Source organism: Pempheris klunzingeri, chromosome 8 (assembly GCF_042242105.1).
Source record: "Pempheris klunzingeri isolate RE-2024b chromosome 8, fPemKlu1.hap1, whole genome shotgun sequence".
NCBI lineage: Eukaryota > Metazoa > Chordata > Actinopteri > Acropomatiformes > Pempheridae > Pempheris > Pempheris klunzingeri.
The window spans coordinates 14,843,607-14,865,714 of record NC_092019.1 but is presented as its reverse complement, the minus strand read 5'-3'; the positions used below and the strand labels follow the sequence as shown (position 1 = coordinate 14,865,714).

Genomic DNA, 22,108 nt, shown 5'->3' with positions numbered 1-22,108 from the left:
TGGCTGCTACGGAGAGAGGTAGTGGACAAACAACCTTTTTTGCTCTGAAAACACAGAAAGGGGACGCTTTACACGCTCTAAATTATAGCCATTGTTATTGAAACGCATGTTTTAAGTCTGAAGCTACCTTGAAGTTACCAATTAGTTTTTGTCTCTCCAAGGGGCTGATTAGTTAATATGGGCTTTAAATGAATTACACGGTTTCTTAATTGTGGGCGGGTGCTCAGTATGATTGACAAGCCTGTAAACCAATGAGATAACACGTTCGAGCTGTACCCCTTGACGCATCTGGAACTTTCTGAATTTCAACCAATGAGCAGTCACGTTAAACGGAAGTATATTTTTTGCAATTCTGTTGTAAATAAACGAATGACAGAGCCGTTGGTGATAGTGAAATTGCCACCAAAATATATTATCAATACGGAATCCTATTACTCGACTGTGTATTAAGGTAATTACGCTTTAACGTTATCTAACTAATGCCAACCCGTGTGAATTCATACAATAACTATCGACATCGCTGTAGCGTGAGAAGCAATTGAATGACAAAGCAATGAAAGATTAGCTGCTAGTAGTAAAGCTAATGCTAACTGCTGACATTAGCGTTCCCAAGCCAATTCAGCTTTTAAAACCTCAGCATTGACACGGTTATTTCACAACAATGCAACAACGCCGCCACAGAAACAGCTAACCCTATTATAAGGTAACATTACTGTCATTACTAACCACCCTTTGTGACTATTTGACGTTAACGCAACTGTTAGCCTTTTCGCCTGATGTTAGTATAAGTTTATAGCGTATGTCGCGCCAATGTCGCCCTAGTATGTAATTCAGTTATCTGTGACAAAAACTCTTAAGGTTATAGACAGTAACCTTGGCGTATGTTTCTGTACCTTTACTTTGCAGGCTGCTGTGGCTACGTTAATGTCATTCCTACCCGCCAGTTTGCTGGCAGCCGCTGGAGTCAGACTGTGTCGTGCCACACAGGTAGCTTGTGGCCAATGCCACAGGCTCAACTTGCCGAGAGAAGTGGACTATCAACCTCGGAAAGAGCTAGCAAGTTGGCCTCAACGGCTGTTCGACTGAAGACGGAGTGCCTGTGGATTCACTAGCAGTAAAAATTTGTCATGTCGGATTTGAATAAAGAGGTGGTGGATTTGGTTTGGGGTAGACCCTCCAGTGGAGGAGTATCTGCCTCCATCTTCCGAAGATGGACACAAGGTATGATGCTTTGTCTCAGTATGATGATATGACTGAAAGTATTTTGCAGAAAGAGATCATATTTCACTTAAAATGTATCTAACCAGAAGACTACAACAGGTGATTTCCGCTGTTAGGTCTTCCTCCCTAGCAGAGGGGCAGATAAGTGGTGAAATATCTTGTTAAGGGCTGGTATGAATATTGTATATTGTCATATTGAATAATTACTGCAATACTCATTACAGCTCTGGACTTAAGCCTGAATTTACTCTGTGGACTTTGATATGATTTGCGTACATACATTTTTTGTGTGTCGTTTTCTGATGTCTGCAGACTAAAACTGTCTAAAAAACACCTTATTTCTTATTACTGTGAAAAGAAAAAAATTAAGGTTGCTCTGTTGACGGGAGATTTTATTTTGTTTTTATCACAGGATTTGTTTTTAGTGAAAATGAGCATACAGCACTGGAGCAGTTTGAAGGAGGGCCATGTGCTGTCATTGCACCTGTCCAGGTATAATCCACTTCGCCCTTCTTGCAGTATTATTACACAGTTTCAATGTCCAGCATAGTCCAGGTGAAGTACTGACCCCCACAGCCGTCCTACATGCTCACTAGGCAGAAGTGTTTAAAACTGTATCGTTACGAATGGGACAATGTGATCTGCAACAGTGCTCTGTCCCAGAATGAACATCATCCACAAGTTCACTTGGGCCTTTTGCAGTGAGCCAGTTTTTACACGTGGCAGACTGACTTGAAATGTGCATCAAAGTTTGTAGTCTGTCTATAGGTATATGCATCGTTGGCAATGCAATGCTCTTTAAGACTGTGAGGGTGGTGTTCTGACAGTTGATGCTACCTACTCAGGAAGAGCTACTAGTAGCTCTCCTAGTGTCTTGCTAATTTTAGAGAAAACATTTGAATCTAATCTCATTTCATTTCATTTTCCTCTAGAGGACCACTCCTTACCCTATAAAAAAATCCTGGTAGTTTATAATTATGGGCATGTCCTCTGGTGTAGTTTTTTTGACTCTTTAACGCACTGTACTTGTGCGCACATCATGTTGGCCCGTCATTCTGAGCAGTAGCTCTTTTTGTCAGGACACTGGTAATTTAGACAAACAATACTTACAATACAATACAATACAATAGCAAATGTAACCTATTGCATAATTAAATGTTTTCCTTCAACTCTGACAAAGTTTGTGTTTCTTTGCAGGCTTTCCTCTTAAAGAACATTCTCTTCAACAGAGAAAGTTCCAACTGGAGACAGATAACAGGTAGATCGTCATCAAAACCATAGTTTATAGTCATTGTTTTTTCCTGTTTTATGGCTGGTTAAATAATGAATGATTTTTGTTTGTGTTTGTTAGAAGAGGAGCAGAAAACAGCACTGTGTTCAACGTTGAGTGAAATCCTGGAGTCTGCCTGCTCCAGCCCCTCCACAGGGTTCTGCCTGGTGACGTGGGCCAAGGGACAGAGCCCACGTACTAGCACACACACTACCACACATACTAACACGCAAACACAGTCTCAGTCGCAAACACAGGACATGCCAGAACCAGAGAGCAGCCAGCCATCACAGGAACAGCAACCCAGTGAGTCCTATGTCTGTCATGTTCCCAAAATATGAATACTGGTTCATTCACTCAAGCTTCATTTTTTCCATTAATCACAAAATTGGTTACTTTTAATGTGTCGCTTAGAAATTGTGAAGTATTTCTGTGTTGTGCTCTTATGCTACAGTGCATGTGTCCTTCACATATTGAAGTGGTCAACAAAGAATCCAAAGAAGGGTTTGTTTTAGTAGTGGCCTGCACTCTTGCTTATAGGGAGCTCTAATGACCAAAGTCATTAAATACAAACTGCACCTAAACACCATTTCAGAACTGGGTTATAAGTGCAGACTACTTGTATTCATATTTGACAGCCAAGGACACACTCACTGTGTGCTACTTATACCCCGGAGAACTAAGTGCAGTGTTTTATATTGTGGACTCACATGACTGTTGATGATTTTGTGAATGTACTCTAGTGCACCTTTAATATTTGTGACCTTGTACTGTTTTCCTCTGTGTAAACACAAATACACTGTTAAAGTGTGTGTGTGTGTGTGTCTATCTGTTTTCTTGTGCCTAGCTGCTTTGGCTGCTGAAGACCTTGGCTTTGAGCGATTTCACAGTGTTCTCCAGTAAGTGACACTTCATATTCTCACTGCAGCTAACACCTTGCATCTTTATGCTCTTGACTGTCTCGTCTCAGATCATCTTGGCATTAAGCAATGCTGTGGGTTTCTGGAGGGATAAAGATATTGCAAATCCGTGTTTTACAATTCCCAATGTGCAGTGCTGGGATGGAGAACTACATATTTCTCATAAGATAGCACAGAGGACAGGAGGGGTAGTATTTGATAAATCTAGTCTGCAAGAATTGGCCTTCACATTGAATTAGCTATTTCACTTTGCTCACAAGTTGCCGACTCAGCACTTCCATTGATTGCCCAATAAAAAAAAAAAACTACTTCTCACTACCTTTCTTACACACACACTGTCTGTCACACGCACAAACTAAATGAATGCAAGACTGCGTTTGCCAGAGGCTGAGAACACAGTCAGCAAAAAGCAGTGCTGACTCACAGTGAAGTAGTGCATGCTAACTAAGACAGACAACTCCACTAGCAAGGTTTCTAAGGTGGAGCAAAAGAGGGTAGTGGCTACAAATAGACAATATCACATCTTTTTTGTCCTCTGATGTATTTTATCGATTTATGTCATATGAAGTTATCTTTACCAATCTGGCATGGTGAACTCAATTAAAACACCAATCTCATAGATCCTAAGGTCCAACAGATGTTCTGTCCTCTGACTGTTTCATAAATCAACCTGGTGTTTGGTCCCTTCCTGCAGTAAGCGGACTGTGATGTCAGTGTCAGGTCTCAGAGAGGAGGTGCTGTCTCTCTACCACACCTGGAGGGGGTGCTGTGGAGTCTTGCTCTACCTCTACTCTGTTATCCTCACCAAGGTAAAGACAAGAAATGGCTAGTAGAGAGATTGATAGAAACATTAACAACTGATTTAAATGCTGTTTCTACCATATTGAATGATGTGATCATTAAATAAGATTTTATTAAAATCTGAAACCCAAAATAAGATGGGATTTAATGGGATTTTAATCATCATGTTTTGTGATTTTAAGTCATTTTTCCTGTGCATTAATTTTCAAATTTTCAAAAACTAAATGCAGACTTGTCTCTGCTGGTCTTCTCTGTGCAGGGCATAGAGAATATAAGAAATGAGATCCAGGACACAATGGAGCCTCTCATAGACCCTGTGCATGGCCATGGCAGGTACATAAATACCTCCTCATTAATTGTCCTCATCTGTTACATTGACACAGGAAGTTATACAATATTGCATGGTCCTTGTGCCGCTTGTGTGGGTACAGAATATATATCGTATGTTCTTTCTGAATGCTTAATGTCTTCTTTCTTATCTGTTCTTTCAGTCAGAGCCTGGTGAACCTCCTAGTAACTGGCCATGCTGTGTCAAATGTCTGGGATGGAGACAGGGAGTGCTCTGGCATGAGTAAGACTTCAATGAAGTCACTGCACATACACACAAACACGCCACATTCACACAACAGACACAATCGCTCATACCACACTCACAGAACTCAGTTTTGCAGCACTAGATTTAACCCATATCCACCAGAGGGCAATAATTCTTACATCCCACAGCAATGCACAAATTAATGCCAGTTTGACATAATTTAACAAACTCTTATTTTGTTGCTCTTTTTTCTCCCTGTCTTGTAGAACTGCATGGTATTCATAAACAGGCATCAGTTGGCTTCCTCACGCTTATGGAATCACTGCGCTACTGCAAGGTACTCCCGCATACAGGTTCCTACAAGAAGCAAATTGTCCAATGGTTGTTCATGGCAAATATGCAGAGGATTTTTATTTATTTTTTTGGTGAGGACTCGCGAGTAATTGAAGTGAACACACACTGTATACAGTAACATGAGAGAGTGCTAGAAGTGCAAATAAACACATAAATTCTCACTGTTACTTGTGACTCTGTGATGTTGGATATATTCAATATGAACACAAACCACAGTGAGAGCTCCCGTGTGAAAATATGTGTTTGGAAGGAACAGTCCCAACAGACTAACTGTAAACTCCCCTCTCTCACCACACTTTTATTTTCTGGCACACATGTACTAAAAATATACATTTAGTGAAAATAGATCATAAAAAAGATTTGTAAATACATGTGACATGCACATAATTGTCATCTTGGAAAACAGGAATCTTGGCCATTTATTTGTCACTGCCAATATAAACCCAAAAAGTTGGAGTTGAGTCATGAATTCTGTAAATGGGCAAAGAAAAGACATGATGAATTAATGGCAAGTAGGTGGTTGCCAAAGTAACTAGTAGACTGATGGGAATGATTTAAGACATCATCTTATCAAACAAGATGATAAGAGATAAGCTGCTCTATAAATGCTGTTCATACGTTTGGTCGATTGTTAATTGTTGGAAATCAAGTTCAAGCTGGATATGACACTGCAGTTCAGAAGAGCAAGCGACTAATAAGAGATGATCCAAGTGAAAATGAGTTGAATGTGAACATGAATAATACATATTTCACCACATTGTACTATTTGTCGAGAATCCACCGAAGTAGCTTGCTGTTCATGTACTGTGCCATGTAATTTGTTGAAATATTAATGCACTTGAAAAAGATTTGTTAAATTTTGATTAGTTACTGATTCATGCTGAAAATAGACACTCATTTGTTACGCATTCCTTTTACTGTCCGTGTGTGTGTTTCAGGTCGGGACATTCCTCAAGTCTCCAAAGTTCCCTATTTGGATCCTTGGCAGTGAAACTCACCTCTCTGTGTTTTTTACCAAGGCAAGTTCAACACTCTCATCCATGAGCAACTAAACACATATTTCACTTATTCATACACACAGTGTGTAATATAAGCCAGTCCCCTCAGCAGGTTAGAAAAACCAAAATAAGGAATGTGCTCAACAGATTTAATATAGTACAGGTCAGATATCAATGTTGGGGAAAAAAGAGAGGCAGAAAAGAGGGGAGGGAAAAATGAGCACTGGAGATAGTCATATATGGCCAGTGCTGTTTCTTGGCTTTTCACCTATCCAGCATTAAGGGGGAAAAAAGGGCAGTTTCCAAAGAATAATTGTGCAGACACCCACACACATGCACACAACACTTGCACACAATTTTTATGTTCTTTCTTTCTTTCTAAACCATCTGTGATCAACTAAACAATGTGGTGTTCATAATATATGACCATGATACAGATGAACTGCTGAATCTGGACTCTAACAGGAGCCTTCGTTTACAGTACACTTCTGTCTACCTTCACTGTCAGGTTAATTCCAACAATGTGGATCACACACTTTTCTGGCCTGGCTATTGCTCATGAGAACATATTTTTGTGTCGTGCTTAAGGAGCCCCAGAAACGACACTCAGGAACTTAATCACAAACAGTTCCTTTAGAGTACTCATGCTTGAGCTTCTCTGCATCTCAAGAAATGTTGATTGAATGTTGACAAAGTTGGTTTGAGAAATAATTTAGCATGGAATGGCGCAGCACACTTTTGATCGCATGACATTTAGATTAATGCTAGAAAGAGGACATTAAAGATACAAGGACATGGCACCTGTTTCAAAAGGAGTAAAGATGGTCTCCTTAATGCTTTTCTGGGTCACTTCTTGGCTTTAGTAGGCAACCACACACATAACTGTAGTTTTGCACAATTGATCATTGTTAGTCTTTGTTAATTTGGCTAATGTGTATACATGTCAATAACTCTAAACAAATACATGCTAAAGTGAAAGGAATCATTGTCCAGGAAACAAAATTGGAGCTAGGTTCATGTGGTCAAAATGGAGGCGAGATGCCTCTATAGCAGCAATTCAGATATGTGCTTTGCCACAAGTTACAGAATGCATACCCTGATTGAGGTCAACCCTGCTGTTGTAACTTTGAGAGAAATGCTGACTCTTAGGTAGAAATATGAATCATCAGATCACAGTGCTAGTGTAGATATGTGCATGTGGAGACCCTCACCCTGTTTGCACTCAGACAAGCATGTTTATCATTTCTATCAGTGAACATGTAACATAATACATTGCTGTAGACTGTGTACTTAAGCTGGCAGGTTTGGTTGTTGCAAATCAATTCTCTCCGCTGCTGTGAAAATGGCACCAGAGAGACAAAAAACTCCAAGGCAATCATCTCCATCATAACGCCACACCCTTAGTACACCATTGATTAAAAGCTCAGTTACATACATTAAGCTCAAGCCTGCTAGGCGAGTGGATCATATGTTAGCTCAGTGATGACCCAAAGTCGTCATGCATGCGCTGATGACTTACCGATTGCTACAACTCCCCTGGCACCAGTGACATGTTCACATATACACACGCATAGAGTCAGACTCTCACACACATTCCAGAGCACAGGGAACCCAATCCTGATTACCATTAGGGTTGTGTGTGTGTGTGTATGTGTGTGTGTGGCTTCAGGTGGATGGCTTCCTGTAGGGAATGTGATTCCAGAGTTCCCATCTGGATTCATTTGTCCCGCTGGAGACTAGGAACACACTTGAACACACTCACACACATGCATACATAAGAACTGACGTACATGGCTGGCGCTACACTATGCCGGCTGTATAACCTCGAGCCCCAAGCTGAAGGGGTAAGACTTGGGGCAGAGGCGCTCTGCTGGTAGACCTCACTAAATGTGACCCTGTCATCTTTGAAAGGAAATCTATGTTTAGAGCTAATTTGAAGCACACTGAGATTTCCGAGACTTTGTGATACAAAAATACACGCTACCTGGTTATGTAGCTTTTAGGTCTGACATAGAGCCATCCCTACAAAAGCAGAAAACCTGATACCTGCCTCTGATGTGTCAGCGGCTCCTTCTGTCTGCCATTGGGGACGGGTGTGTATTCCCCTGAGTCGCTGTCAGTGTGTGACTGTGGCTTTCAGACCATCAGCTTAATAGCATTAGTGTTTTTATCTAATCTACCTACACAAAGGCCATTCCACCATCTCTGATCCCTACCCACAACACCCCCAACACTCTTTGTCCGCTCTTGTATTAATGTGTGTGTGTATGTGTATGTGAGAAAAAGGCTGAGTGTGTATAATGGCATGTAATGGGATCTGTTTTTGGAGTTTCTGAGACGCCAGTGGAAGGACAGAAAGGAAGACGGACAGACAGAGAGGGAAGTAGAAGAAGGATGGGTGGTGATGTACGAGACATATCATGCCATATGTCTAAAAAGGATTCTTTCTTTCTTCCGTTCCCCCCCCCCCTTGTCTTTGAAGTAACTATCCACTGCAGTGAACAGTGGGTTGGTTGCCCATGAAACAGATTCCCCAGCGCACCTCAGCCAACCTCTTCAGATTATTAGTCCCTCATGGGAAGGAAAGAGGAAGAAAGGAAGTGGAAAGGAAGGATGCACTTTAAAGAGTGGTGTGGTGGTCACTCGGGAAAGTGGGGAGGGGTGGTCCTCCTGTGACATTTTTCATCAGTCTTTACTCTCCTCACTGAGTGATGAGGTTCACAGGCTGTATCTCTGCCTCTCAAGGGAGTTACGTGTGTGTTTTGTGTGTGTGTGTGTGTGTGTGTGTGTGTACAGTAGTCGTGTTCTGGGTCAGTGATTTACTAGGAGAGCGAGCAGCCGCCGTGGTGCTCTGTGTCCCTTAAGACTCTAGCTTCTGTCTGCACACACATGCAAAATGTCCTTCAAGGACTGGGAAAGAGCAGGAACTTTGTACAGACACAGTAATGTAGGTCAGTTTCTTTTAGTGAGGTCGTATAACCTCTTACATTGATGGTATTGCCAAATGGACTGGGCTATAATGTTGAAATCATTATAATAACGTTATCTCTGAAATATTTGTGTAATTGAATTTAATTTGATTTGCTACTTTTTACTAGAGCTTTCGACTGCATCCCACAGCCTCCTTCAGTGAGTTTAATGTGCTCAGGTGGCAAAGCTAGTAAAAGAACCTTTAGTTTACAATATTATATTACATAAACTTGAAGTTTTCTCAAATTCAATAATGAACTGCCAATAATTCAATAATGATATTTTTTTAATATTCTAAAACAGCAACGGGACTAAAATACAACAGAGCAGAAGACTTTTGTTTTTGGTTAAAGAGGATTACTTTCTGTTCTTGGTATGATCTGTGGGTGCAGGCCACACACAAACCCACAATAACAAAGCGGTGTACATTAACAGTCATTAATAATCTGTGTCAGGTCAGACCAAAGGCCATTGTAGTAGAGTGAAAAGCTGTCTGTGTATGTGTGTGTGTGCTGCATTATTCTTCCTTTTCCCCTGTGTGTTGTTCTCTGTTATAGGACCCATCATTGCACTATATGAATATCCTCTGGTGTCCCCTCCTTTTTCTGGTGAGACACTCTTTCTCATCCAAGACAGCTCCATAAATCACTTCTTTGTCCTGCCTGTCACACCTGAAACACACACACACACATACAAACATACGGTAGATACTGCATTACTCGTTATGTAGCGACAGAGATAAGTTTTCCATACTCGTAGTCACATGGGACAGAGGCTAGTTAAGGTGAACAAAACAGACACATATACAAGCACACCGACACTGTACATAACAAGCCCTCACACACAGACTCCCCCTCAGTTTACTTCTCAGCCTGTCATGTAGTGAGGCTGTCGTTGCTTGCTAAGAACAAGGCAGGAGACACTGTCCAAGACCTCTGCTTTGTCGTCTCGAAACTGATCCCTTCAGACGCACTCTATGGCCACTCAGAGCCTCTCAGAACACACAATGGCTCTTTGGGTGGACCGGAGGGAAAGAAAGAGTAACTCTAGTAAAGTACTATACCTACCTGTCTTTCCTGAAGTACCTACCTGCATGAGGAGATAAAGGATGAAAGGGGGAAGGAAGAAAGGAAGAAAAAGTCAGGGGTGGGAGGGGAGGAAATGCTCCAAAACTTGAGTACCTACTTAGCACAGGAAAAGGCAGGTAAAAAGGGGATACAGTTGTGCAAGAGAATGAACAAGAGCAAAAAGGCCTACACAGGATGGGTTGTCAACCTAAGAGAGCCACTAAGTCTAGTGAGGAGATGGCAACAGAAGTGCAGATGGTTAGAGGTTTGGGCACTGGTCATTAGAACTTCCCCAAAATTACGCAAATGGAAAAGAGGTTACATGAATATCAGCCAAGCTTTATCTAAGAGAGTGTAAAGCAGGACATTTGAAATTGTTGGCTCTTAAACAGTGCATGTTTGATTTCATGTTTTGCTCAGAGCAAATGCTCTGCATTACTATGTGTATATTTAAGTCCTTGGAGTGGTGCATGCCTGCATGTGTTGTTCTTGCTGTATTCCTACATAGGGTAGCTTGTTGTTGCTCCATTAAGGTGGTGCAAATAAGTGGGACTGCAGAGACTGGAATGTGCTCCTTGATTTCATAAGACACAGTTACAAAGGACCTGGCATCAGTGCAAAAGTGTGTCTCATAGCAATGTATCTCTGCTTGACTATGAATATTTGCGCACGTTGAGAGAATAGAATACCAGCTTGTTTTCCAGTAAAAGCAAACAAAAACAGGCGACAGGCCTAATTATTGCATAGATTCTCTCTCTTACGCAGACACATACAGACGCACACGCACGCACATGGTTACTCAGTGGGATGGAGAGGAAAGAAACGCTGAGACACAAAAATACACACTTACACACACCTTCCCTGTGGAGTGTGTTAGCTCCATGGCATGTTTTCCAACTCAGCAGCATCTTCCTCAGGCCTCTAATAAAACACAGATCAAAGACAGCCAGGCAAACCTGTCATCACACACACACACACACAGTCACATAATTTCTGCTGCCATTGTGTGTGTCTGTGTGTATTTGCATGATCCTATGCTCACATTCTTTTCTGTGTGTTAATTAGCCTCATATTAGCTTGTGTGTCCAAGCAGTAATAGTATGTTTTGTTGTATCCTTCGTTGTTGACCACTTACGAGTGTTTGTGTTTTGGTGATGTGCTGACATCCTGTAACCGTGGCATTACCTGGTGATTTCTGCAGACTGTGTCCATCCCACTACGGAAGACAATGAACTGTGTTAACTGAGCTTTGGCACACGAGGCACATTGGATTTACAACAGCAGGACTGTGTATAGCAGCCCAAGATCGATTCAGCTTCTTTTTTCATCACTTTTAGAAGGGATACGTGTTTTATTAGTTCAGTTATACTTTACTGTATTGTATAAGTTCAAGTTAAGGTTTATCAAAACAGTTCATGTTTCAAGGCACATACTTCACTGTTAGTCTCACATTTAGTGAGTTCGTCTTTAGATTGCAGTCAACCGCTGAGGAACGTTTTTAGCACTTTATTCCTCCTGGGACAGCAAAATTACCCTCATGCACCCCTGTAAGTGAAACATAGACATATCTAGCTAATGACAAATCTACTGTCAGATTTATGGAGCTTGTAATGTTAACACATCAGGACCCTGCTATACTCTTGTGTGACAGAACAGTGTGTGAGTGCGTGTTCGCCAGTCCGCGTCTGTTTTTCTTTGCATCCGAAGAGCCAGCAGCTGGGAGTCATCTCTTTTCGATGTGTCCCCCTGAACCCCTCTCTCCCTCTCCCTCTTTCTGTCTCTCCCTGAGTAAGCACTGAATACAGTAATAAGTGGACCATGAAACTCAAGCAGCCTGGGTAGATCTGAGGCTCAGGCTTTAATAAAGGCCAGCTAAAGGAGATGAGCAGGGTTCATTTGCTCTCCAAAAACATTGTGTGTTTGTCCAGAGCTTCGTTGTTATAAATACACTCCCTTCTTCACTCGTATAGAAGATTCTCACCCACACACTTTGTATGAGAGTGTGTGTGTGTGTGTGTGTGTGTGTGTGTGTGTGTGTGTGTGTGTGTGTGTGTGTGTGTGTGTGTGTGTGTGTGTGTGTGTGTGTGTGTGTGTGTGTGTGTGTGTGTGTGTATCTGATTTCAATCTCATTTCGATCTCTTGGAAAAGTATTCCTTCTATCTCCTGAGCTTTTTTTCTTAAACTTCTCTAAAAGCCACTCATTCAAGATGTTTTCGAGGTCCCTGCTCTCCTTATCATTGTTTGCTTGCTATGTTGCTTATCAGAAGCTGATGGTTATCCAGCTGTTTAACTTACTGTAAGCTCTGGACAAGATCAGACACTGTTATATCAGATAATGCTTAAAAATATAAGAAAAGGGAGGACATTAGAGGATGCTCCTATCCCGTGAGATCTGTCACAAGTTTCTGGGTTAAGGCTGTGAAAGGTCCCATATTCTGCTCATTTTTAAGTGTTCAAGTGGAGTTCCTACTAGAACAGGTTTGCATGGTTTAATGTTCAAAAAACACATTTTAAAAAAAAATCTTTTTTAGAAGAACAGACAATCTGCATGCTTTGCTCTCGCCTTCGATGTCTTCGTATTACAGAGAGCTGGCATTAGTGACAGAAAAACAATGGCGGACAGCAAGGTGGATTCAGGTTTTTTCAGAGAGTGCGGGACAGTCAGCCCGCTGAAGGGCTGGAGATCACATGTTCAACAGATCCCCTTATGACATCTTAAAGGGAGTCGCAGCTAAATGCCGTGTTTTTGGCCACATTCACTGATAGAGCAGGAGAGAGTAACAGAGAGAGTATTGTCTTTTCTCAGAGTTGTTTTTTTATGTTGAAACGATGTTAAAAAGTGCATTTGCATAATAGAGGACCTTTTTAAGGGTTCAGCATGGTTAAAACAAACTTGGTATTTCACTGTGTCGCCCAGCCACATCTGAAGATGTAAACGCTGCACAACAATCCTTCTGTATCCTCCTAATATCCTCCTCCTGGCTATGTCACACTGCTTCCCTCTCCAAGAGCTTCGTGGCTTTTGGATTCCTTTATTGTTTCAAGGCAATGGATCTTATAAATGGGGGTGACCGTGTGCACTCTCGTCACTTTCTCCTCAATGTCTTTCATGCTGTTGCACCAATTCCCATGTTGGATGAATGTGAGTGGAGGGGGTTTTCTACGCTGTTAGATGATCTGACAAGCACTTTGTTTGAAGCACGCTGAGGCCCTTGGTGTTGGGAAAGAAAAGAGGTTTTCATTTAATCGGCATGTACATTGTAGGCCAGTTAAAAGGGCATCACCCTCTTGTACGCGCATATACGCACCCCCACTCATTTCGGATCTCCCTTGCCAACACTGCACTTTCTAAACCTCACCAACAAACAAACTCTGCAGAGCTTGTCATAAATCATGGGCTGTATATGTAAGACTTGATTTCCTGATTGTGTGTTTGGAGTGAAAACAAGCCGTCTAACTTTATCAGAAGATCAGTTAATAACCCAATGGATTCCGGTGATTGCACTGGCCCTTTTAGATCATGCATAGTCACACACACTTACATGTATAGCGCACATTAGCAGTGAATCACACACACTTCTGCAGTGGGTGGTAATGTATGTTGACTGCATTTCTTCACTGTAATGTGCTGTACATTAGTGCCGGCAAACCTTGACAACAACAATCAAAGTCTGTTAGTTGTGAGTGTGCCTCAAGCTGCACTGCTCTAATGTTGTGAGTAGATCTAGCTAGCTGGCGCTTCACACTGCACTGTTTTAATGTTTCAGCACTGATAAAGCTATGTTTTTCTATAATGTGATCTAATTCTTCCTCTCCTCCCTGCTCTGGCTCTCTGCTCACTGTCTGACTGCAGTATTCCCCGTCTCCTCACTTAAGTCACAAATCTCTGTGTCAAACTTCTTCGTGTTGTCATGCATAATCTCTCACCTTTTTGCTCTTCCATTTTTCTCTTTCTTTTATTTCTTCCTATCTTTCTGTTTCTCTTTCCCCCGCTCTCTCGCTATAGGAGATGTCCCTGGTGGGTCCAGAGTCTCCATCAGAACAGGCAAGGAGGGTCTTCCAGTCATTTGATCCTGAAGGTAATGAACAACACATTATCATTATGATGCCAATGATTCGCATCTCTGCCCTTCACCCCATGCACTCTTTTTTTTTTTTTTAGATCATTACACGTTATTTGCTCATTAGTACACCAGCTATATGAAAACCCTGGCACAACAATGTACTTAAATTAATCCAAGCGTTCACTCTAACACAGCTATACACATATTAACAGAGCAAACTATATCCTGGCCCTGTTGTCTTTATCTTCCCTTCTTCCTGGTTAAGCAGATGCATTTCTAACCTTCACTGCCCTCCTCGCCTCTTGTTTCTTGTTTCTTGTCTTTATTATTTTCTTCTGCAGACAGACCGAGGGTCTGTTTCTCTCCTCCCATCTCTCATCTTGTTTAGTTTGGTGAGATCAGGTCCTCTTACAGCTGAGTCAACCATACCGCTCCTTCACTCTTTTCCTCTTTTTCCAAAACCACATTTTTTGCCACTTCCAGGTGACTGGGGTAAAAGGGAAGGACACAGAGAGTGATACAATGACAATAGAAAGTCACAGAGAAGTCTAGACCATCGTGTCAGATGAACTAAAGTCGGAAGTCTGCAGGGGTCATATCCCACAAAATTATAGCGTTGGATGTTAGAGTCATGAGAACTTAGAGACAAGAAAAAAATTTAAATGAAACATTTCATCTTAAAATCTGTTGTGCATTGTTTTTCTTCTGCTGTGGAGGCAAGAGTTGAGAGAGATGAGGATTCCCACTCAAGACATGAGCATGCACGGTGTTAACAGACGCTTTCGGAGCTATCCATGTCGCAAGAGCATTCTGCTGAGGACCTAACTAATTCACCAGTCATAGCACGTACCATCACGTTTATGTGTTATTATTGTGAAATTAAGTGTGCTCTTCTTTGTCCTCTGTTGTCATAAACAACATTATTCACTATCTGGCTTGTAGGACCAAAATGCTGATTTATAGAGGTCTTTGTGTGTGGTACAATGCAATGTTACAGTGATGTTCCAGCTGAGAGCAGGCTTGTCTGCTCCGCTAACTTCAACAACAACTATGTAAACCTAACCGTCCGTCATCTTTTTTTTTTTTCCTTAATCTTCATCTGTCTTTTCCTGTTGCACAAAATGCTGCTTTCCATGTTCTCAAATCCACTTCTGCTATATTCTGCCAGGTTATTCTGAAAGCCATATGGTCTGCTCTCATCCACACTTGTGCAAAGACACGCACAAACACACATGCAGGCGCTACAGTAGGTGCATACACAGATGTAAATGCACATGTATACACACAAGAAAGGAGGATATACTGTACATGACACATACAGTATATTCACACACTACAGTATATACACATGTTGCAGCCAGCAGCACAGTTGAGTGCTTGGTAAAAGGGCCATAAATCTGTCTGTGTCACATGTAGAGTCAGCACAGCTCCCTGTGATGTGGAAAAACGGCGCCAGGCCCATTCACATGCACTACAGTGACTCACCAAACACACACACACACTCAACAACCCACTATCTCAGCTTGTTCTTTAATATTCGTTGCTTGTCATTGTCCCTGTGAAGTGTGTGTATGTGCCCTATCTGCTCGCTGTCAATTGCCACTCTGATAGAACATCTGGCATTGAAAAGGAGAGATTGAGTTGCTTGAGTGCGGACAAGCAGAGTGCTTGTCAGCTAATCACCTTCACAATACTCTTGGGGTTTATGTATGTATCTAAACAACAGGACCACACAGGCTCACGTGCCGATGTTTAAACGAGACATAACTGTAAGCGCCTAGAAACACACAAATAGTCTTTCGGACAAAAACACATGTTAGTGTTTAAAGCTTCTCTTCTCAGGTAAAGCAATCATCACAGCCATATGGAATGTAGGTCAGAGAGAAAGTGTGAGGAGTGTGTGCACTTGTTTTTTTTTTTTTTTGTTGTGTCAGATGAGTTCATTCGCCAGGACCCATGATGTAAATAGTGTTTGTGCCATATGTGTGTAGGTAAAGTTGAAGTCTTCCTGATTTTCAGCTGAAACCTGTATTCAGTGTTACTATATGCATCTCTCTCTCTCCCTCTCTCTCTCTCTATCTCTCTCTCTCCAGATAATGGCTTCATACCAGAGTCTCTGCTGGAGGATGTGATGAAAGCCCTTGACCTTGTCTCAGAGCCAGAGTAGTAAGTGTTGCATGTTCAAGGCTTTATGCTTGTATATTATGTGTGTGTATGTGTGTGTATGTGTGTGTGTGTGTGTGTGTGTGTGTGTGTGTGGCACCTGTAGAGCTTCTAAAGTTCTAACTCCTAAGTCACAGCCAGGCCAGGTCAGCAGCCTTGTGCTCATGTTTCACTACTAGGCCACTATAAAGTAAGACCAGAGAGAGCCCACTATAAAAGCTCAGGAAGAAAGAAGGAACGAAAGAAAGTAAGAAACAGAGGCTTAGAGGGAGATCATTAACAACAGGAAGAAAGACTGAGAGAGGGAGGAAACGCTTTAAAGTGCCGCTTCAAACAGAAGCACGTTCTCGTCTGCGGAACAGTAAGCTCTAACGCTGCGGCCATGGCCCTGGCCAAGTAACTGGACCACTGATCTGCTCCGCAGACCCCCAGATGGGGCATACATCACAACACAACACAGCAAACAGGCGGGTCTCATTCCTTACCACACAATGAGAGAGTTATTGCAGGGATTCCACCGTGTGAAAAAAGTAAAACCTTTAGTGCTTGGGAAAATGTGATTAATAGGAGTTACTCGAAGCACTAAATTGAACACTTTTTAATCACTTATGAAAGATAAGTGCAAACAGTTTTCAAGCTGCCACTGAGTTAGTGTTTCAACATATCCTGTGACAGTCAGCTGCTACCATTCATGGTAAAATAACCTTGTGGATAACTTTCTCAGCACAAGTCACATTACAGATTAAAGAGTGTTTTGATCATTTGTTTTGTGATGTTTTGAATAGTTATCTAATGTTTTAAGATCTTAAAAAAAAATAAATTCTTCTTTATTGTGTTTTTTACGCAAGTAAACATAAATGTATGATATAAAAATGTAAATCAGCTTAAAAAGAAAAAACGCCTTGAAGTTTTTTTTCTGCATTTTCAAACTGTTGTAGAACATTTGACATGACTAGAATGCAAAGATATATTTCCTTATTCCCATATGAATCATCCAGTATATCTAATCCAGTGTTACTATATGACATTTTCAAGCAATAATAAGAGATCGAAAGCTTCATTCAGACAATTCAACAAACTGGTATATTGAAATTGATGAATTAAGTGAAAAATATTCATAGATTGCCATTCCCTTGCCATCATTTGGCCCCGTGTAATTCTTAAAGAAGAAAAATGGTGAATATAAACTAGTCCAGACAAACATCAGCTGACTGCATTACGTCCCCAACAGGAAGATAGATCAGTCACAATCAATAACTGTGGCATGCTCAGCATACCATCATCTCATGACCAGTCCGTTTTTAAATCATATACAGTCAGACAGTGGATACAGTTCAAACCCACCACAAACAACTAATTCCCCTGATCTCCATCACACAACCACAAACATTTTTTTCTAAAAAATTACAGATTTTATTGATCCCTGAGGAGATGTTCTCTTTTTCTCTCCCTCTTACAAAGGCAGCAGAAGGTTGGCTAAAGAGCAGCACATCTAACTTCTTTTGGGGTTTCAGAGTGTTGCTCAGTGACACCTCAGCAGGGTCACCGTCACTGTATGCTGTCCTGCTGCACATGGTACTTGTAAAAATCAATAGCTGGAGAAACCATCATCGCCCTCCCTCGGTTTCTTGGTATGAACCTCGCTTCTCTCCTCACTGCCTTAAAAGGGCAATCTGACCAGATTTTTATATCACAAAGTAATGATAACACTGATCTAAGACGTAGGAATGTCTGGAGGGAGGTATATTTAGTCACACCACGGTATTCATGAAAACATGCACGCACTCACCAAAACATGCATCATAAGTCCACACTGAGGGATGAGGTGATTGTAGATTTGACTTGGTTTTCATACACAAAGTATCACAGTCTGTTATTTAGCACTGACCTGATGGCTCCTTCCAACCTTTTTTTTGACCTGCAAGTTATTTTTCTCTGTTTTTCCTCTCTCTGGATTTCTGGATCTGTTTTCTTCTGCTCACTTCTTATTTACCTTCTTTCCTTTATCCGTTTGTTTCTCTCTTTGTGCCTTCTCAGTGTCAGTCTGGTGAAGAGTAAGCTGGATCCAGAGAGTTTGGGCATAATTCTTCTGGGCCCGTTCCTGTTGGAGTTTTTCCCTGATCAGGTGTGGTTTGTGTGTGTGTTTGCAGTGTGTGTATGTGTGTGCAGAGCTGGACTTCCACTTCAAAGATGCACACACAGTATGACAAATACCTTCCACCAGTCATACAATCTATACCACAGTTAACATATGCACATATGGGTGACACTAATGTCTATTTCCCAAGCATATGTGGAGTGCTGTTTTAGTAAATCAAAGGGTTTTTATGCCAAAAGCATTCCTGTGGCGTCAAATGTGTGTGTTTATGCTCACCATCATATGATGTTATTTACCGAGAAGCTCAGAAAGGGAAATAAGACGCCTTTATAAAGCAGAGCAAGCGAAGAAGACAAGAGAGGGAGAGATAGAGGGGAACTGTGTTAAAGTGATCAGGGCTTTAGGGACTTACCAGAGGAATGGCTCCGAGCCGCAAAGAAATTATACTACCATTAGCCAACTGGACACACACACTCAGACACACGTGGGATTGGGATGAGGGTTAGGTTTCATATATAGGCATATAAACACGAGATGCTGGACACGCTCACAGAGAACACACCCTATTAACATTCTGCACCTTTAAGCCAAAGTCATGGGAAGTGTTTTGGCTCAATGTCATTGTTTGGACATTTTCGTAATGTTGGCTGTTTTCTGGTAATTGGAGCGGGGCTTTGCTTTAATGCACAGATACACACACACACACACACACACATACATATTTAAATTTAACACATGGGATTTAACATTAAGCGTTGGTTGCAGGCAGAGATGTCTTGGTTTGACATTTCGGTTCAAAAATGTTCTGCCTCTGTGTGTCCTCCATCACTGTGAGAACAGTTTGCCCAGAGACTCTCTGACAACATTACATGTTTTTCACTCTGCTCCCCGCCTGTGTTTCAGGATTCAGGAATCCCAGACTCATTTCCCATCTACCACTACAATGGACTTAAACAGTCCAACCACAACGAGAGGGTAAGACATATTTTCTCTCTCTCTCTCTCTCTCTCTCTCTCTGCCTATTACTGCTCTTTTCTTTTCCTGTCATCATTCGCACACATGCACACACAGACACACTTACACAGTTGGAGGCAGGCAGCCACTCCAGAATAAACAGTAGCTATTGCGAGCCTAATAGCCTGTCCATCCATCCAAAAATCCCTGGCTTAGCCTCCTATTTCTCCAAGTGTTTTCAACATGGAGGCCACTGTCAGCAGCCTAGCTGTGACAAATGGTCAGACACAGGCCTATTAAGCAGACTTAGTTTGATGGATGATTGTCAGTGGATGTAGCTGTGGCTGTGCAAAAACCTGTTATTCAGGAATATCACTTTCTTCATCTGTCAACTTTGTCTAGTCTGTAAAGCAGCCTTTTTCCATACTGCTACCTTAAAATACAGGAATGGCACCACATGTGAGCTCAGACTAAAGTATACGCCTACACACACACACACACACACACACACACTTATGCATGTGGCAGCAAGGCGCCTATAAGGTTGTGATGGCAATTCCATTCCCATAACACCAGATGGGAATAACAGACCTGCTGACAGTAGTCCCCTGCAGCTGGTATATGTGTGTGGGTGCTTGTGTGTGTGTGTGTGTGTGTGTGTGTGTGTGTGTGTGTGTGTGTGTGTGTGTGTGTGTGTGTGTATGTGTATGTGTATGTGTATGTGTGTGTGTGGGGGGAGGTGCTTGTGAGTGTTTCTTGAATACTTGCATCCATCCCTTGCATCTCACCCCTGACCCCTTCACAGGAAGTGTCTGAGGAGGTATTAATGGAATTGAAGCCTGTCAAGCCTGTGTGTTCACTGTGTATTGACCCACGTCTGTGTTCTCAGGTGGAGTATGTGGAGGGGACCGCTTTGGTGCTCGGTTTTGAGGACCCCATGGTTCGGACAGACGACACTCCAGTCAAGCGCTGCTTACAGACCAAGTGGCCCTACATCGAGCTGCTGTGGACCACCGAACGCTCCCCATCACTGAACTAGTGCTGGCAGAGTCTGCGTGTGTGTCTGTGTATGTGGATGGACCACTACTGCTCCTGACACACACACACTCACCCATCTTCGGCTTCCCTTCTGCATGTTGACTGTGGAAGGTCAGCAGATTATAACCACTGACACACATACACGTAAACAACACAGACGAATGAGGAAAAACACAAATGCACACAAGAGACTGAGATAAACACATTCATGGACTAAACATAAATGCCTGAGATCCATTCTGTCATTCTCACTCACACATTCCACAAAAATACAAACTCACCTTTTACAGTTCATGCTATTGTCTGTTCACCATGGCTTGTAATTGACACGCTGGATGTTGATGATGTGATTATTTAAAACAAATTGAATGACTGTTTATTTTTACAGCTCCGCTCTATGATGACTCTTCTGCTACAGTTTAGCAGTAGACAGCTAGACGCTGTTTAGAGAACAAACTGGTTTGGTTCAGCGACTCACCACAGGTACAGCCAGTCGACTGTGAGACACTACTGTTAATCCAGCTATACGACTGTTTGATGGAAAACCTACCAAAGCCTTCCACATATGAGAACACACACACGCATGCACACAGTCACACACATACTGCTTAGTGTTTACAGCATAAAGGGACCAACGTAGACACAGTGAGCTGGACATGTGAACAGGGGGTTTCGTCAGTGTTTTCACCAAGATGACGCAGGTTTAGGTGCTTTGTGTGTGTGTGAGTGTGTGTGTGTGCTTCATGCACCACACCAGGATGTTGGCCAAGTGCTCATGTATTTATTATCACACTCAAAGGTTCTGGAATAAACACCCTTTTTTGGTCAAATGACGTGTGGTTCGGTAGCTTCAAATCATAGATGTTTGTCCTCATCTCTGTGTCTTTGAATCATAAATATCACGTCCTGACTCTGTCATCGGACAACCTCAGAGTTCAGCATGTCCAAGGGCTGTCTGGATCCCTTGAGCGCTAAATCACATACCAACTTATGCTTCTTATCCCCAGAGACTCTAAATCAGTATTTCAGTAAATCTCCAGGACACTTGCGGTGACTTCAGCACCTCTCTGTAAACAGAAAATAATACTCCCAAGAGAGAAAACTGCATGCTTCTGTTTGGTCGTCAGCGAAACATCCCCAAAGAAGACAAATGAGACACTGGCTTTGTATAAGGCATCCTGAAACACACAGTGGTATCAGTGAGAATTTTATTGTGTGTTATTAAGTCACCACTCAAGACAAGTGGCAGGTGTGACATGAATACACAGTCACATCATTCAAGTACTCGGCCCTGGCTCAGTTCTCTTCATGCATTTCTGTGGTTGTGTATCTGCAGATATCCTTGCTCCAGTATGCATCTGTGCACAGGAGTGTTGGGATATTGGCTGGGTGTGTGTCTAATGGAGAAAGGTTGTGAGCCTAATCTGACACAACCGTCTGCTTAACAGTGTCATTATGAGCTCGTAAAGAGAGAAGGGGAACGTGGGCACTGTGTAGAACATAAAGCACTACTGTATGTGTGCAGTAATCAATCCAAACTGACCTGCAGTAAATCTGTGATCAGGACACATGGCAGACTGACAGGACTTAACCTGAGCAGCTTGTATTCCTGGAAATGGGATATCTGTGAGAATGTTATTGGATGTAAGACAGTG

The 22,108-nt window shown here is 42.0% G+C and overlaps 1 protein-coding gene across 1 annotated transcript; it reads left to right on the top strand.

Moving 5' to 3' along the window:
* The first annotated feature begins 360 nt into the window (after nucleotides 1-360).
* On the top strand, nucleotides 361-21,283 carry mindy3 (MINDY lysine 48 deubiquitinase 3). The gene is made up of 16 exons (XM_070835175.1): nucleotides 361-451; nucleotides 907-1,221; nucleotides 1,634-1,713; nucleotides 2,419-2,479; nucleotides 2,573-2,797; nucleotides 3,339-3,390; nucleotides 4,106-4,220; nucleotides 4,472-4,545; nucleotides 4,704-4,783; nucleotides 5,014-5,084; nucleotides 6,040-6,120; nucleotides 14,143-14,215; nucleotides 16,294-16,366; nucleotides 18,401-18,488; nucleotides 19,365-19,436; nucleotides 20,305-21,283. Exons 2-16 carry the CDS (start codon nucleotides 1,128-1,130, stop codon nucleotides 20,452-20,454), a joined length of 1,389 nt encoding a protein of 462 aa, XP_070691276.1. The 5' UTR covers nucleotides 361-451; nucleotides 907-1,127; the 3' UTR covers nucleotides 20,455-21,283.
* Nucleotides 21,284-22,108: the final 825 nt, after the last annotated feature.